Source organism: Ostrea edulis, chromosome 3 (assembly GCF_947568905.1).
Source record: "Ostrea edulis chromosome 3, xbOstEdul1.1, whole genome shotgun sequence".
NCBI classification, from domain to species: Eukaryota; Metazoa; Mollusca; class Bivalvia; order Ostreida; family Ostreidae; genus Ostrea; species Ostrea edulis.
Window position 1 is genome coordinate 25,158,916 of NC_079166.1, and position 18,452 is coordinate 25,177,367.

Sequence of the window (18,452 nt, forward strand, 5' to 3'; positions counted from 1 at the left end):
TGTCAGAATTTGGAAAACTCCAGGAAATGATTTTGTGACACGGTTAACGTTGTCGGATTTTTTACGCACATTTCTTGATTTTGATATATATTTAAAGTTTAAGAAAATATATTTGAAAGACACAACTTTTTATTATTTTTCTGGGCTTGTAGCATTCATCCGCCCATCCTCCAGCAAAAGAACACAGAATATCCCTACTAACATTCACCCACCCACCCACCCTCGAGCAAAAGAACACAGAATATCTCTACTAACATTCACCCACCCACCCTCGAGCAAAAGAACACAGAATATCCCTACGTATGTTGAAATAGTGGGTTTTTATTTACGTACATTTGTAATTTATACAGTCATCCAAACTTACAGAGGTACTTAAATTCAATGGTTGAATGGTTGTAGAAAATTTATTTTGATATATAATGATTTTAATATTTAAAAGAAAAAAAATTATTAGGAGCTAGTGACACCCCCCGCAAAAGAAAACTTGTTCTGCTTTAACCAGATAAGAGAGGGATTTTTCCGTCTTTCTTTTACAGCTATTAAGAGGGGGGTATGTCCTAATGACAGGCTTAACGGTAATCTTTTGTTGAAACATACACTCTACTTGTAAATAAAATTCTGCAACCCACCCGCACACCCACCCCAAAAGAAAAGAATTAAAGAGAAAACTCCACAGAAAATACATAAATATCATTGAGACGTTTTCTCCTGTTTGTTCAGATATGAAGACACGATTAGGGTCGATTACTCGTGTTTTAATGACAGCCTTCAGAGATAACAGCGTATCGCTTTCCAAATAAAGATGTCAACAAGCATTATAATTTCACTTCAATCACACCAAAGAAATGTCCTCTTTCTCGCTGAATTCTACAAACCTGTTCTGGGGCGGCTTAATAGATTTAAAATTCTTGACAACCCTTAGTAAAGCTGACTTTTCTCTCGTTTGTGTAACGGATTACAAATGTATCTTAGAGCAAATATCTAATAAATCTCATGTCAAAGATAACGCATATTCCGTAATGAATAGGTCTGATTCTATTACCCCCCAAATAATATGCTATTCTTCTTATGTGTTCTGTACATACACTTCATGGGAGGAATTTTAACAAGATACCGGAATTATCCTCTATATCAGTAATTGAGCGTAATTATTATATTCAATAATTTTAAAGGGAAAGCGTATTTTACATATTTTCTTCTTTTCCTAAATGGCCTGCTTATCCTTGTATATATGAAAATGACACACCATGTCTGAAATTACATCGATAAAAAAAAACTTTAACCATACCAGGACGGTGCCACGGAACTCGTTTTTGGTGACCGTACCAGGACGGTGCCACGGAACTCGTTTTTGGTGACCGTTAGGATTGTCTTTTATATTTGTGGAATTGTACGTCCGTCATGACCACTACCGCGTGGAGGAACCACGTATGGCTAGTGGAAGCAAGGAACCACAGCTTTGGTAATTTTGACAGAAAGGTAAGTAAACTGATTAAAATTCAGGGAAACCCGAACAACAACTTTTGAATATTGCATAGTGCTTATACTTTAGAATATACATGTATACTGCAAAGGTGTATCTCCCCCCCCTCTCTCTCTCTCTCTCTCTCTCTCTCTCTCTCTCTCTCTCTCTATATATATATATATATATATATACATTAGAAGTTGATTCGGCAAATTTGTAAATATAAATATTGAAAATCAGAATGACACATTCCATAAAAAACAATCATTTACTGCTAGCGCTTTCTCCATGTCTACATGGTTCATCAGGCAGTTCAAATATACCAATGCATATATTTGAACTGTCTGATGGACCATGAAGAGCTGTAAGGTGAAAGCGCTAACAGTAAATGATTGTTTTTTTTTATGGAATGTATCATTCTGATTTTCTATCTATCTATCTATCTATCTATCTATCTATCTATCTATCTATATATATATATATATATATATATACTGTATAATTCAAAAGAATAAAATCCAGAATTATCACATAATGATTAACGATCAGTTCCTGCTAGTACTTTCACCTTACACTCTGCAGTCACACGGTAACTGTATAGCCATGAAACGTTCAAATAATGCCTGAAGAGCCGAAAAGCGAGCGTACAGGCAGGAACTGGTAGTCGATTATTGTGTGATCATTTTGGATTTTATTCTTTTAAATCATTTAAAAACTGTGCTGATTTATCACCCAAAGTCAATAAAAGCGTGCAATTGAGGGTTTCAAAATCATGGTTTATCGACCATTCAAAATATATATGGTAACATGAGTTTATTAATGGTAAATATCTGTTGAACACTCACCTCAAATTGTTTCAAGTTAAGTATCATGACAGATTTGTTTTTACAGTAGGTCAAAGTATGGTATATTTTTCGAGATTTTTCTCACATGTAACCTTCGTTACTGAGTCCTAGACATGATAATATGTAAGATAAACATTAGTTTTCCATGTATTATTCCATAACTTGTATTGGAATTGACTGAGCATATATCCCCCCCCCCTCTCTCTCTCTATCGTGTCTGATCTAATAGTAGATATGAGGTCAAATAAATAAGGATGTAAAAAGCACTATTGAAAGTTACCAACAACACGAACAGTGGATTGTCAAATTGTCGGGACTTACAAAAGCTGATAATTTAACAAACAAAACGTCTCAATATCAAAATTATCTGGTATAATATGTGGCAATAGGAAAGTCTGTTCTAGTCGAGCGTCAAGATCAGTCTTACGCTGGATATAGTCACACACGCGCATGTGTGTGTGTGTGTGTGTGTGTGTGTGTATTAGAGATAGGTATAGGAAAATCCACGCAAGTAGTAGTATAATAAAAAAAAAATCACAAACATCACAAAATACCATAGAGTGTATATACTTAACTAGTTTCTTCCATTCCTCAAGTATATAAATATCGTACATGTAATAGCAATTTTTGATTTTCGAGGAGAATATGAATCATGCAATTATCTTGATCATTGAAAGACATTAACATAATGTTCAGGAAGTTTCATGTGGATTATATTAAGTATAGACATGTAGAATTAAAGGAGCATTTAATTAGTAATAGTTAATTAGAAACATCACACTGCAAGATCGAGACATTTCTGATCTTCCTTATATCAATCAAGATGTCCTCTACTTAACACGTGTAGCAATACTAAAAAAAGGACGCGCGTGTACCATATTGATGCATATACATTGGACTATTTTAAAATGCTCCACTCACCCCCACCCCAGTCCCTGTTTGTATTACATGTACATTGTATATCATAAATCAATTATCGTCCTCTGAGTGGATGGATATTAATAGTCCATATGAAGTTATTAAGACACACCCGGCCCCTGCGGCCCGAGGCTAGATCAACACATTGATTTGTAAATTTTTTTATTTTGACATGCGTATACTTCGCAATTAAACTTCCTTATTTTTATGATAAAACAAATTGAATATGCGCACTTGACACAATTAATGTGTTTCGAGACGGCTCTTGAATTGTAAGACACAATCAATACGCATTAATCAAAATTAATACTGCGCAAACTTACATAATTTATTTTTATTTCCACTGGATTAAAACGCTAAACAGCTTTGTAGGTACATTCCTTTATAATCCGGCATACACCACTGGTATCAGGTTAATTTCACAATACACAAGTTCCGTGCATTATATAACACGGGGCACTTGTACTTACACATCACCAGTAGCGGATTTAAGGGGGGGGGGGGGGGCACCCGACCCCCCTAAAAATTTCAAATGTAGGTAAATCGTGGTCTATTGTTTATAAAAAAAAATACGAATGATAAAAGAAGCAATAATTTCTTCCACTCTCGGAGAAATAAATGACAAAATCTTTTGATTTCTTGAATTACTGTAACTTTTATTGGGATGACCTCTTTTTTATGTAAGAAAAAGTAAGGCTTTTATTTTACTGATTGCTACTGATCTAACGCGGAGGGCACTGAAAGTCCTTAGATATTGTAGTTGGCGGGTCAGACAAAGGGGTGGGTGAGTTTCACCTTAAAATTCATTTGGTTGAATACTTTTAACAAAATGGTAATTCTTTTACCATTTGGGGTGTTTTCAATTTAACACACTCGCGCGCGCGCACACACACGCACATTTGGGGGGTTTGGGTACTTGCAACCCCTTCATTAAAAAAATGTTTTGGATCCGCCACTGGGGAAAACATACTATACATGTATATGGACTTCAGCACGACATCTCGACATACAGGAGTGGGTATTGACACACATAAATGGGTTTCGTGGTAGAGTTCATCACCCGGTTGCCTTGCAATTTTTCATTTTTAGAGAGCCGGCTCTTCGGAACATCCATCATGTTTGAATTAAATTACCCAACTGTTGACTGAAATAAAAACACATTCAAGTGTTTAATAAAATGTCCCTTCTTTGTTTAAAGAGAGCTCCGAATCAATATAAAGGAGTATGATATTGACTCGTGTTTCCAAAGGGATTTCACTTGATTAAGCACTAAAACTTTACCTCACAATTCAATTTCATTGTATGTATAAGAATTCCCTTTTTAAATTGAAAAAAAGTCACGCAAACTTTTATGATATACTCGATTAGTTTATTAAGTCTGGGGTGGAGGAGTATTCACAAACTGTCCATAAAACTCTCAAACAAGAAAGTATATTGATCCCCAATATTCTCGTCATATCGTTGTAAAATATGGCACATCCATATTGATCACACGTAATTATTATTATCAACGAGTACACAACTAAAACGGATTTATTCTGCCTAAGCGACGTATTTTAAACATTTCTTTTCAATGCGTTGTGTTGAGCAATGGATTTTTTTTTTCTTTCTGCGGCGCGAATACTCGCTCTAAGTTCTTTCCGTTATAAACGGATTATTACTTTGCAAGAAGTCTGTGAAACTTTCTAACATTGATCAGGTTTCATTTACATAGATCTCAAAGTGCCAATATTTATTTAGCGATGTCTAGTTTCCAAAAGTTCTAGTCTCTATTAGGAATACCGCGCGGATGCGCGTACAATAATGTTACGTAATGTGAAATAGTTGGAAAAAGAGTAATTCAATCATGGAATTTTCCTAGGATTTCGATTCTGTGAAGACCTTTTTCCTCTTCATTTTGCTGAAATGGCATATTTCAGCGTTGCACCCACCCTGTGTGAAATAACATACGATTCGAACAGGGATGAGAAAGTGACACCATACCGCTATCAGTGTCGGTCCGCTAACTCACGTGCGACTAACGGCGTGACGTCACCCACGTTCACGGAGATCGTCAACGTCAGCTTACCCATTGGATATAATGTGTCGTATTACGAATATTTACGCACCTTGTACGATTCTAGAATTTCTAGTCCCACCAAAAATTCAGTAAGTATGAAGTAATTTGATTTATACTTTGATACTGTTTCGTATCTAGATCTGTAAAGGAGTAGGTGTGTGTGTGTGAATAATCCTGCTGTTTTCTACAAAATAGATTGGACAAATTATGAAAGTGAAGGACACGTTCCTTGTATGTAAAAGACGACGTATGGTCAAATCAGCATTACATGCCATGTTCTGAATGAGTGAATAAATCATGGGTTTACAGTTATTAGGGAGGAGAGTCATTAGATCCCTGCTGTGAACCTGCATAGTTTCACCCATCAGGTGATTTTAAAAGACCACTGAGTTTTCTCTCTCCTTCTTTCTCCCTCCCATCTCTTTCTCTCTCCCTTCCCTATCTTTCTCTCCTTTCTCCCTCTCCCATCTCTTTCTCTCTCTCCTTTCTCCCTCCCCTATCTTTCTCTCCTTCTTTCTCCCTCCCCCATCTCTTTCTCTCTCCCTCCCCTCATCTCTTTCTCTCTCCCTCCCCTATCTTTCTCTCCTTCTTTCTCCCTCTCCCATCTCTTTCTCTCTCCTTTCCCCTATCTTTTTCCCTCTCCCCCATCTTTCTCTCTCTCCTTCTTTCTCCCTCCCCTATCTTTCTCCTTCTCCCCTATCTTTCTCTCTCCCTTTTCCCTCTCCCATCTCTTTCTCTCCTTCTTTCTCCCTCCCCATCTCTTTCTCTCCTTCTTTTTCCCTCCCCACCTCTTTCTCCCTCTCCTTCTTTCTCCCTCTCCCCTATCTTTATCTCTCCTTCTTTCTCCCTCTCCCCTATCTTTCTCTCTCTCCTTTCTCCCCCTATCTCTTTCTCTCTCCTTTCTTCCTCTCCCCTATATTTCTCTCTCCTTCTTTCTCCCTCCCCTATCATTCTCTCTCCTTTTTCCCTCTCCCATCTCTTTTTCTCCTTCTTTCTCCCTCTCCCTATCTTTCTCTCCTTCTTTCTCCCTCCCCATCTCTTTCTTTCTCTTCTTTCTCCCTCTCCCCTATCTTTCTCTCTCCTTATTTATCCCTCCCCATCTCTTTCTCTCTTTCCTTTCTCCCTCCCCATCTCTTTCTCTCTCTCCTTCTTTCTCCCTCCCCATCTCTTTCTCTCTCTCCTTCTTTCTCCCTCCCTTATCTTTCTATCTCCTTTTTTCTCCCTCTCCCATCTCTTTCTCTCTCTCCTTCTTTCTCCCTCTCCCTATCTTTCTCTCTCTCCTTCTTTCTCCCTCTCCCTATCTTTCTCTCTCTCCTCCTTTCTCCCTCCTCTATCTTTCTCTCCTTTCTCCCTCCCCATCTCTTTCCCTCTCTCCTTCTTTCTCCCTCTCCCATCACTTTCTCTCTCCTTCTTTCTTCCTCCCCATCTTTTTCTCTCTCCTTCTTTCTCCCTCCCCATCTCTTTCTCCCTATGTACATATATACCACTCCCCTTCTCTCTCCCTCTGTATTTCTTTATATATTCATCTCTCTCTTTTTTTGCCCCTCTTTCTTTTTCTCCATTTTTCTCTACCCCTCTTTCTCTTCCATCCCCATCTCTCCCTGGGTTTTGCCTAACCTTGACTAAACAAGAATTGTGAGAAAAACTTAAATAGTGGGGGAAATACTTTACAGTTAAGATATACGCTCAGATTGCTGGCTTTATGTGAAAATGTCCTCTCACATATTTGGTGTTTCTGTTGCCCTCAACCCATTCATCCATCTTTCTCTCTGGCAATACCATTTCAATTTACATGAACTTTGTCTTGAAGTAAAAGAAAGCCTGATTTTTAAAATTTTTAAATGTTCTTACAATTTTGCACACATAAATGAAATCATTTTCAGGACTCTGAAGCTCGATCTATACATTTTTACTTTCTGAAGTCTAGCCTCTGAGTTGAGAAAATTCAAATATACTGAGAAGGTTATCAAAGTCAATCACCATACATTTAGAATCTCATTTCGAAGGTTTTCTATATAACTTTAATTGAGATGACAGCCTTAAAAATTCCTGATGAAGTGAATCAAATTTAAGTTAACGCAGTGGGAAAATTTTAATTGATTTTGTGGGCACTGAATCAGAAAGAGAATTGATTTTCTTCGGAAATGTAAACCATTGATATTAATCCGTAGATATTTATGTTTTCAATTGATTCTTGGGTGTAAATTGCAATAACTTTCAACTGCTCAATGCATACATGGAATAGAATTATTTTGAGTACAAACATTTAAATCTCAAGTAAACATGAGGACCTTTGACAAATAAGATGTATTCTTTTCAGAAAGACCCCATGTCGCTTTTGTAAAGTTTAAAGGAACAACTGCAGAATTCACATAATGTGATTGAAATCTAAATCCACAGTATTAAAAAGTGTAGGCCACACTTTCACTTTTCTTGGCATTTGGTCAAAAGGATCATCACTGATTGCATAGAGCCTGTGTGAATATAAAACATATATTTTGTGGGTGGGGATGGGTTACATAACATAATCCTTACACAGAATCTGTTTGGATATCTAATAGGTTCACTACAGGAACCAAGAGATTTACCTGAGCAATACTTGACATTGTTTGTTTGTCCATTTAAAAATGAAGGCCAACACCCAGCAATGCTAAGGAGCCTGTAGAAAATGTTTTCATTTCTAAACCTTATGCATCTCTGTTTAGCTGATCACCAGAAAAGATTTAATATCTTCACTAGAGCAGTCAAATCTACAACAGATTGCTCCTGCAAAAATATTACTTTTCAGAGCAATTTCAGAAAACATGGCAGTCATGACCTCCAATTGACTGGTGTATTTTCATGAGTGGCTGCATGCCATGTGTTGGTGTAACTTTCAATGTTCTTTCAATAATCCAATAAGACAGGTTCTAAATCTGATTAGCTAACACATTATTGCTGTTCTGCTAGTAGTCTAAAGTCATGAAGATACCACAATTGGGAAGACATTAAAACCTTGCCTATATTGATTGGATTGTTTATCTGTATAACACAATTGTTATAACACAACACTAACCCTTAGGCATTCAGTTTTTTAATAAGAAAATGACTAAGAAGAGCTTGATTCTTAAAATCTCTGTAATCCCTCAAAACTGACTCTACATAATATAATGACAGTTTATTATTGTGGTTGTACTATGTAATATTGTTATTGTGGTTATACTGTGTGACAATATTGTTTTTGTGGTTATACTGTGTGACAATATTGTTATTGTGTTGATACTGTGTGACAATATTGTTTTTGTGGTTATACTGCATGACAATATTGTTATTGTGGTTAACTGTACAATATTGTTATTGTGGTTATACTGTGTGACAATATTGTTATTGTGGTTATACTGTGTGACAATATTGTTATTGTGGTTAGACTGTGTGACAATATTGTTATTGTGGTTATACTGACAATATTGTTATTGTGGTTATACTGACAATATTGTTATTGTGGTTATACTGTGTGACAATATTGTTATTGTGGTTATACTATGTGACAATATTGTTATTGTGGTTATACTGTGTGACAATATTGTTTTTGTGGTTATACTGACAATATTGTTATTGTGGTTTTACTGAGTGACAATATTGTTATTGTGGTTATACTGTGTGAAAATATTGTTATTGTGGTTAACTGTACAATATTGTTATTGTGGTTATACTGTGTGACAATATTGTTATTGTGGTTATACTGTGTGACAATATTGTTTTTGTGGTTATACTGTGTGATAATATTGTTATTGTGGTTATACTGTGTGACAATATTGTTATTGTGGTTATACTGACAATATTGTTATTGTGGTTAACTGTACAATATTGTTATTGTGGTTATACTGTGTGACAATATTGTTATTGTGGTGATACTGTGTAACAATATTGTTATTGTGGTTATACTGTGTGACAATATTGTTACTGTGGTTATACTGTGTGATAATATTGTTATTGTGGTTAACTGTACAATATTGTTATTATGGTGATACTGTGTGACAATATTGTTTTTGTGGTTATACTGACAATATTATTATTGTGGTGATACTTTGTGACAATATTATTATTGTGGTTAAACTGTGTGAAAATATTGTTATTGTGGTTATACTGACAATATTGTTATTGTGGTTATACTGTGTGACAATATTGTTATTGTGGTTATACTGACAATATTGTTATTGTGGTTATACTGTGTGACAATATTGTTATTGTGGTTATACTGACAATATTGTTATTGTGGTTATACTGTGTGACAATATTGTTATTGTGGTTATACTGTGTGACAATATTGTTATTGTGGTTATACTGTGTGACAATATTGTTATTATGGTTATACTGTGTGACAATATTGTTATTGTGGTTATACTGTGTGACAATATTGTTATTGTGGTTAAACTGTGTGACAATATTGTTATTGTGGTTATACTGTGTGACAATATTGTTATTGTGGTTAGACTGTGTGACAATATTGTTATTGTGGTTATACTGTGTGACAATATTGTTATTATGGTTATACTGTGTGACAATATTATTATTATGGTTATACTGACAATATTGTTATTGTGGTTATACTGTGTGACAATATTGTTATTGTGGTTATACTGTGTGACAATATTGTTATTGTGGTTATACTGTGTGACAATATTGTTATTGTGGTTATACTGTGTGACAATATTGTTATTATGGTTATACTGTGTGACAATATTGTTATTGTGGTTATACTGTGTGACAATATTGTTATTGTGGTTAACTGTACAATATTGTTATTGTGGTTATACTGTGTGACAATATTGTTATTGTGGTTATACTGTGTAACAATATTGTTATTGTGGTTATACTGTGTGACAATATTGTTATTGTGGTGATACTGTGTGACAATATTGTTATTGTGGTTATACTGTGTGATAATATTGTTATTGTGGTTATACTGTGTGACAATATTGTTATTGTGGTTATACTGACAATATTGTTATTGTGGTTAACTGTACAATATTGTTATTGTGGTTATACTGTGTGACAATATTGTTATTGTGGTGATACTGTGTGACAATATTGTTATTGTGGTTATACTGTGTGATAATATTGTTATTGTGGTTATACTGTGTGACAATATTATTATTGTGGTTATACTGTGTGACAATATTGTTATTGTGGTTATACTGCGTGGCATTATTGTTATTGTGGTGATACTGTGTGACAATATTGTTATTGTGGTTATACTGTGTGACAATATTGTTATTGTGGTTATACTGTGTGACAATATTGTTATTGTGGTTATACTGACAATATTGTTATTGTGGTTAACTGTACAATATTGTTATTGTGGTTATACTGTGTGACAATATTGTTATTGTGGTTATACTGTGTGATAATATTGTTATTGTGGTTATACTGTGTGACAATATTGTTATTGTGGTTATACTGACAATATTGTTATTGTGGTTAACTGTACAATATTGTTATTGTGGTTATACTGTGTGACAATATTGTTATTGTGGTTATACTGTGTGACAATATTGTTATTGTGGTTATACTGTGTGACAATATTGTTATTATGGTTATACTGTGTGACAATATTGTTATTGTGGTTATACTGTGTGACAATATTGTTATTGTGGTTAACTGTACAATATTGTTATTGTGGTTATACTGAGTGACAATATTGTTATTGTGGTTATACTGTGTAACAATATTGTTATTGTGGTTATACTGTGTGACAATATTGTTATTGTGGTGATACTGTGTGACAATATTGTTATTGTGGTTATACTGTGTGATAATATTGTTATTGTGGTTATACTGTGTGACAATATTGTTATTGTGGTTATACTGACAATATTGTTATTGTGGTTAACTGTACAATATTGTTATTGTGGTTATACTGTGTGACAATATTGTTATTGTGGTGATACTGTGTGACAATATTGTTATTGTGGTTATACTGTGTGATAATATTGTTATTGTGGTTATACTGTGTAACAATATTGTTATTGTGGTTATACTGCGTGGCATTATTGTTATTGTGGTGATACTGTGTGACAATATTGTTATTGTGGTTATACTGTGTGACAATATTGTTATTGTGGTTATACTGTACTATTGTTATTGTGGTTATACTGACAATATTGTTATTGTGGTTATTCTTCAAAGTTTGACAATTATGCTCCTTTTTCATTTCTGAAGCCGACTAGTTTGCAAATGATTATAAAAATGAAATTATTTTTGTTTAATCATTTTTTTTCTCCATGCATCTATTCATTATGAACACATCTTATTATTTAAAAAATACTTTAAAGCTACTTTATATCTACTCTGAGTTTAAAACATTTCGTCTGTAAACTCTTGGGTTATAGTACTGAAAGCCAAACTAGCATTTACAGAATTTGTGAGTCCCAGGTGAGCTTTACGGTCCAATTAACTCCGTTCTTTTATGCATTGATATCATCTTGCATTTCCACAATGGAGCTTATCATTCTTCAAAAGTTGTCAGGTAGGACATAAACTGCAGCCTGTTTCATTTATATGTGAAGTCTAGACAGCATTCAATTACAGCAAGGTTAACAAAACTGCAATTATTTATTTTCTATGTGCAGCAAAATTTCAATATTATATTGAAGAAATGTCAATCATATTATATTGAAGAATTGCCAATCCATTTTCCAATGTAAATAGGCTGAATTGATAGGTTCCAATATTGGAAATGCTTTTAAGCTCACCTGTTTCATGGGATAATGTGGGCATTTGCCCATCATAGTCTGCATGGCATTCTAGTAATTAATTTTCACATTTTTAATTTCACTTAAAGATGGTGACATATAATCGTTATGAATGAAAGATTCTTGAATGGGGAAAACCTCAACATAACAACTGTAGTATAGAAGAGGAGAAAACTTGTGGCTGGCCGGGGAATCGAACCCGTGACCTCTGCATTACTAGTCAGGTGATCTTACCTCTAAGGTATCAAGGCTGTTTTGCACAGCTCATATAGCCCTAACTACTACATTCCTCCCTTCTTAAATTTTACACAGTACATTGTCAATGTCACTATAACTGTAGTATAGGAGAGGTCGAGAAAATTTATGGCTGGCCGGAGAATTGAACCCGTGACACCTGCCTTACTAGTCAGGTGATCTATCAAGGCTGTTTTCCACAGTTCATATAACCCTAACTACTACATTCCTCCCTCCTTAAATTTTACGTCTGGCAGGACAACCTGCAGTGCAGGGGTGCTCAACGGCACTAACTGTAGTATTAGGAGAGTAGAAAATCTATGGCTGGACCGGGATTCAAACCTGGAACCCCTGCATTACTAGTCAGGTGCTATAACCACTGAACTTCAAGGCCGATATCCATGGTCCATATGCTTAGCTACCACACAAGTAAAACAAACCTTATTCTCAAACACCTCAAAGCTTAGTACTTGTAGTGTGTATGTATACATGTATATATAAATTATAATATATAAAGTGTTGTTTAAACTCTGACCTTCCTTATCAGGATTTAGAAGTTTTCCGCTTTAAGTGTCCCAGCTTATGAGACTGTTTCAGAGTCTATATGAGACATGGGGGCTTTGTGGTCCATGAGCCTCTTTGATTTTTAAAATTCTGTTTTATCGTGAATGCTTGTAAATGGACCATTATTCTCAAGTATATAATGCATGTGGATATTGACCTTTTTTACCAAACACATTTGATTTTTAACATCTCAATCATCAAGGTCAAAAATTTCTTATTCTCAATTTCTTATCATAAGGAATGAATGACAATTACTGAATGGCTGCACACCAGTAATCTTATATTAGGTGGCAGGATGAAAGCCCCTTGATCATGTTTGATAAAATTGCTTTAAATTTTTTTTCTTTGTAACATTTATCTTGAATATGTACAATGTATATACTTCAGGGTTTATTGTTCAAACAGTTTTGTATACTTTATGAAAGTTTCAGTTTTCCTACAGTGTAAATATCGACAGAATTTGATGTTTAACATTTGGTTTATGAAGCTGTATAAGTGCCAAATTCTGAATATCAAAGAATCAAAGCCCCTGCTGGATCTTTTTGTCTGCATAGAAGTCACTTTGGTAGCCCCATTTTGAAATTTATTTTAAATCATATAGATTTATCATTTTTTATTAATGAAATGGCAAAGCACATTTGCTATCAACTAGTTTATTTAGCGAGAACTTGCAAATTTAGCAATCAATAATTACATCTAAATAACTTAGTATGACTTTTGTTATGAAAAATAAATGTCAGCAAATTTGTGATAAAAACGAAATTAATGGCATACCAACCTGACCATACAGGCGTGAAATGTTCGGGAAATTTAATTTTGAGTTAATCTGACACCCTAGTCAATAATTTAATTCAAGAATCACGGTACAAGTCGTTATTCTTAGTATGTTGATGTTGAAATGGAATTATGACATCATCAACGTCACCATTTTTTGCCACCATTATTGGTATTTTGATATATCATAATGGTTTGTTTAAATACACTGTTACTATAGCTGAGTTTTTCTTCTGAGAAAAGTTTTAAACAAACCTTAATCACATTAATGCCGTAGATTTCTCCAGTGCCCACATAATATATTTATGTTTATGATATTTGTTTAAAGATGACTACTTTATGTAGAAATTCCCATTTTTGACTAGATTTGAGTGAAGTTGACAAAAGTTCTTGTGTCATTTGTATCTCTAATACAGTATATATATATATATATATATACTATATTGGAAATTTGTCTCTGATAATTGATAATATATTCCCTTTATCATTGGACAAAAGTTGTGCTGATAGAGTTGTTTGATAAAGTGTGCACATTTTGAATATAGGTCTAAGTATTGCAGGTTACCTCTCGATATGATACGCATCATGATGTATACATGCGATATAATGTGTATCACAATGCAGTTTTTATAACTTGGAATTGTTTATTTTTTAGTGGTAGTACAATGTATGTATATATAGCATTATTTATGTTAGACCATGGTACTACATTCACATGTAGTTCATATATATACTGTATAAAAATGACAAATGAAAATTACCAGAATAATAAGGATTGATACCTGTAAAGCATCATCTTCATTAATGTATCACAATCAGAAAAATTCCAGATTAATGATAGATATATTTCTAGGACTTTACAACAATGACTGTATCACAACATGGTATTGATGATATGTATATAATACACACCGATCTATAAATTAAATTGCCATATCATTACACCGGCCTGTAATGGACAGATGGATTCGATCGTCAGTGGCCAGTTAGCTCAGTTAATAGCTAGCACTTGACTAGAGATTCAGGGGGTCCTGCATGGTTTGAATCCCTGTCTGGTCCATTACATTTTCTCCCTTCCTGTTGCACACCTCTAGTTTAAATTCCCTAGTAGTAGTTATACATGTGTTATAATGTTCATTTTCAGGGCCATTATGCATCAGGAACCAGCCCTGTTCCCGGCCACTATTCAGCAAGGTCCTTCTACCCTCACAACGGGAATAATTTCCCGGTCAACTCCCCGATCATGGAGAACCGGCCCAAAACAGCGGGACCCTTCATCCACGAAGACCAGCTTCACCCCTCTCTACCCTCCATCCACCATGGTCTCTATCACTCGACGTGGGGGGATGATGAGGACATTGGCTCTGGGGAAGGTTCCAGGCACTCGGAGGAAAGACTGAAATGGATTGACGCTCTGAATAAATGGATCCCAGAGCAGGTAACAAATAATTCAAAGTCATTAAAAATTATAACTTTAATGAAAAGTTTCAGATTATTAGGGGGGATGATAATTAATGACTAAAACTTTATCATTTTATCAAGAAAATAATTGGGATTCTTATGATGGTTTGTCATGAAATGTTTTAAAGCTGATTAAGTAAGAGTTATCTCCCTTACAAAAGCAATCTACTTGAAATGATTGATTAGATAAGAAGTAAAATGCCTACAGAAATTTTAATCTGGTTAATACCTGGAGTTTATTTTGTTATAGATGTAGAGATCTGTATAATGAAACATGATTAATGAAGTATTTATGGTGAGAAATATTGTGCTTGAATCTCAGGGAAACCACATTGATTTTCTCACAGGTGCGAAAGCTTGGTAAAAAATAAATAAATAAAAGGTCTCTGTCAGAATTCAGAGAAGCGAAATTTGCTTACACAGGTCTGACAGATAGAAGAATGATTCAGGCTTTAAGAAACAACAGCAATGAAATCTTCTTTCATATTCATAAACATCAAATATTTACTTTACCAAGTGCATAGTTTCCCCATAATACAGGTGGAGTGGGGCCTAGCTGCCTGTTATTCTGTAACACACCAGCAGACTTTCTCTGTGACATGTAATTTACTGCCAGACAAAAATGTTCCCAAACACAAAAGAATGCCCAAAATTTGGGGGGTCTTTGTCATACAGAGAGAAATGATATTGAAATTTGATACACTTTCCAATTAAGTATGATGAGTGTCTTATAACAGGTGAACACAAAACCTTTCTCATCAAGTCTCTGTCATTTACCAAAAAAAAAAAAAGAGTTTTCTTTCAATACCATTACATGTAATATGATGGTATTCAAATATTTGCTAGTTTCACTACATCTGCAAATTTCTCTGACGATTGTTAAGAGTAAGATATGTTCATTTCTTCTAGATCATTATGAGGTTACGTCTTTGTATAAAGGTCTCAGGATGCAGAAGGATTATGTTTGTTTTTCAATACTACTTTTTTTTTATGTCAATAATAGAATTGTCTATTTAGTATATATACGTGAAGTGTTACCCAAATAGGAAAAACCAATGAAGAGAAACCCGTGCAAGTAAAAATATTTTATGAGGTTGAACAAATGAGAATTTACGAGCTGGAAATAATAATTCAAGTATATGTGCATTGGTTTTTCACTAATGTCTTTTTTCTGAAACATAAATATTGATTTTTCATTTACATGTAAATTCATTATTTAATCTTGCATCCATTTTCACTTTAGAAATTGATCTTTCCCAAACAATAAATTATGTAAACGTATGTATAGATTTCATATATTGCTTGAATCCATCTCTTGATCACTTGGCATTAAGTTATGTTTTTTTTATATGAAATTATAGAAATTCCTTTCATATGATTTATTCTCACATAAATTATTGTAAGTTTTATAAATTTTACTTTGTATTGCATAGACACTGTCCAAAATTGCCCATTTCGTTGATTAAATTTAAATTTCTTGTCTACGCTGTTGTCAAGACTTTCATTATCTTAGAGTAAATGACATCTCTGCAGCATTCAATACTGTGTGGGCAAAAGGATTTCCAAAAGTAATTTATTTCCAAAGGGATAGCTAGGAATTCAAAGTTTTGTTTAAATTACTTTGTGGGAAATTTAAACGAATAATGACACTTTTTACTTTTCACAAAAGATTGTTAATTGCATAATTTTAAAAGGATACTTAAGTTAGCTCTGAACAAATAGAAAATAAAAAGAGAAAGCCCTGACTTTTGATCATTAATTTATGTGTAGATTGGAAACCATTAGCATGATGTTTATCATTGCAAAATCTGTCACTTTTCAAGATTGGTCCATGAACACTTCAACAGGTGACAATAAAATGATCAACTTTCTTTTGTGTGAAAATATGAAAAGAAAGGAAATTAGACTTTAGCCACATGACGTTGGTTGGCACATACAGTTGATGATTCAAGCAAATAAAAGAACCAGAAAAAAAGAGAACTTCAAAATTTCTTCCCATGCTTTGAGATATGTAGCTCCTGGCCACAAAATCAACAGCTTTTATTTGCGCACGGAATAAATACTAAAAGATGAAAGCGTGTGAACAGAACAATTCGCAAATGACGACATACATCTTTGTAATTCCACGGTTGTTAGTAGTATTGGAATAACTGAGATTTTTTTCCTCAATCTTTTTTTTCTTCATTGAGGATGAGAGAATCGCAAGGATTAGGAAAAATTTGAGATGTTTCTTTCATGCTGTAAATAAACAAGATACCTGTCGCTGAAGACAAATGGGACAATTTAAACAATCGCTGGGCGAGAACAAAGTCAGAAACAAGCATAAGGTATAGAGACTTGGGGGTAACTGGCATGATTTGTGTACAATTTAATTCTCTATACTTATGTTACACTCAGAGGTCTCTAGGAAATGCACATCTTTCACCAAGATGATAAGTGAAAAGTTCTCCTAAAAGTGCTCAATCAAAATCGATGTGAATTATCTTAGATGTGCTCTGAAAGGGGGTATTGAAAAATTTCAATTGTTTGAATTTCGGATTTTAAATTCAAAATTGAAAGTGCCAGTGAATCTGATCTGTTCATAGGATTATGTGATTTACAGAGAGAGACTGTCTTTTATTTTATGCCATTTGTGAGGAAAAATATCAAAGTAAATCTTATTGATTAATTTGATCGTGATTAATTCAGTTGGAAAGGGATGTAAAGAGATATTTTTTAATCAATTTTTTTTTTCACTTCTAACATGAAATCATTTTAAAATCACGAGAAAAAATAGGTGCTTGGTTAGATTTCATTTCATATTGAAATCAACAGCAAAATAAAAACAGTTTTTTAGTTTTGTTGGATTGCACTTTGTGCTTGATTGCGATGCATGAAAATTTGAAAAGTGATTATGGAAGTTGAAAAATCACTGCCAGCTCCAAAAATGAAATTTCCCGTGATGACATCCGATCCTAATTTGACGCCAAAAAAGAAAACATCCAACAAGAAAAAGGTTGCAACAACTTCCAGTAAGGAAAATGTCTTCTCGTTTCCGTTGGATAGAATACAAGTCAGTGGGCAGCAGATGTACACTCCACGAATCAGCGATGGCGACAACGGCCATGAATTTTCTAATTCCTATAATATGGTGAAAAAATCTAACAGTGATTCTCCGAATCTCGCTGCTGCAGTCACTTACACGATTCCCAAAGTCAGGGAGGTTTTCTCCCTTGAGGGACTAAAAGAATTAATTCAAGGAGTGGGTTTCTCCAATATCCCTACTCAACTTCCAGAAATGGTAAGGCAAAACTGAAATATTAGCTTGCATGTAAATCTGAGCTTTCTTTTTTTTTTTAAATTAAATATAAACAGAAAACTAATAGTATATCTGTTTGAGAAAGATAATTGAAATTCTA

At 34.2% G+C, this 18,452-nt stretch overlaps 1 protein-coding gene across 13 annotated transcripts in view; it reads left to right on the forward strand.

Annotated features, from left to right (window-relative positions):
• The first annotated feature begins 1,143 nt into the window (after positions 1-1,143).
• Positions 1,144-18,452, forward strand: part of LOC125675583 (titin-like) — a 39,770-nt gene continuing 22,461 nt past the window's right edge. For 5 of the 13 annotated variants that reach the window (XM_048913325.2, XM_048913326.2, XM_056157671.1 and 2 more), the window contains exons 1-2: positions 4,603-5,376; positions 14,738-15,031. In XM_048913325.2, the coding sequence (XP_048769282.1) occupies positions 5,134-5,376; positions 14,738-15,031 (537 nt within the window). In that variant the 5' untranslated portion in view covers positions 4,603-5,133. Of the gene's footprint in view, positions 1,480-4,601; positions 5,377-14,737; positions 15,032-17,184; positions 18,335-18,452 lie in introns of those variants that run through there. The other 8 variants (XM_048913327.2, XM_056157670.1, XM_048913331.2 and 5 more) reach the window with 6 other exon arrangements.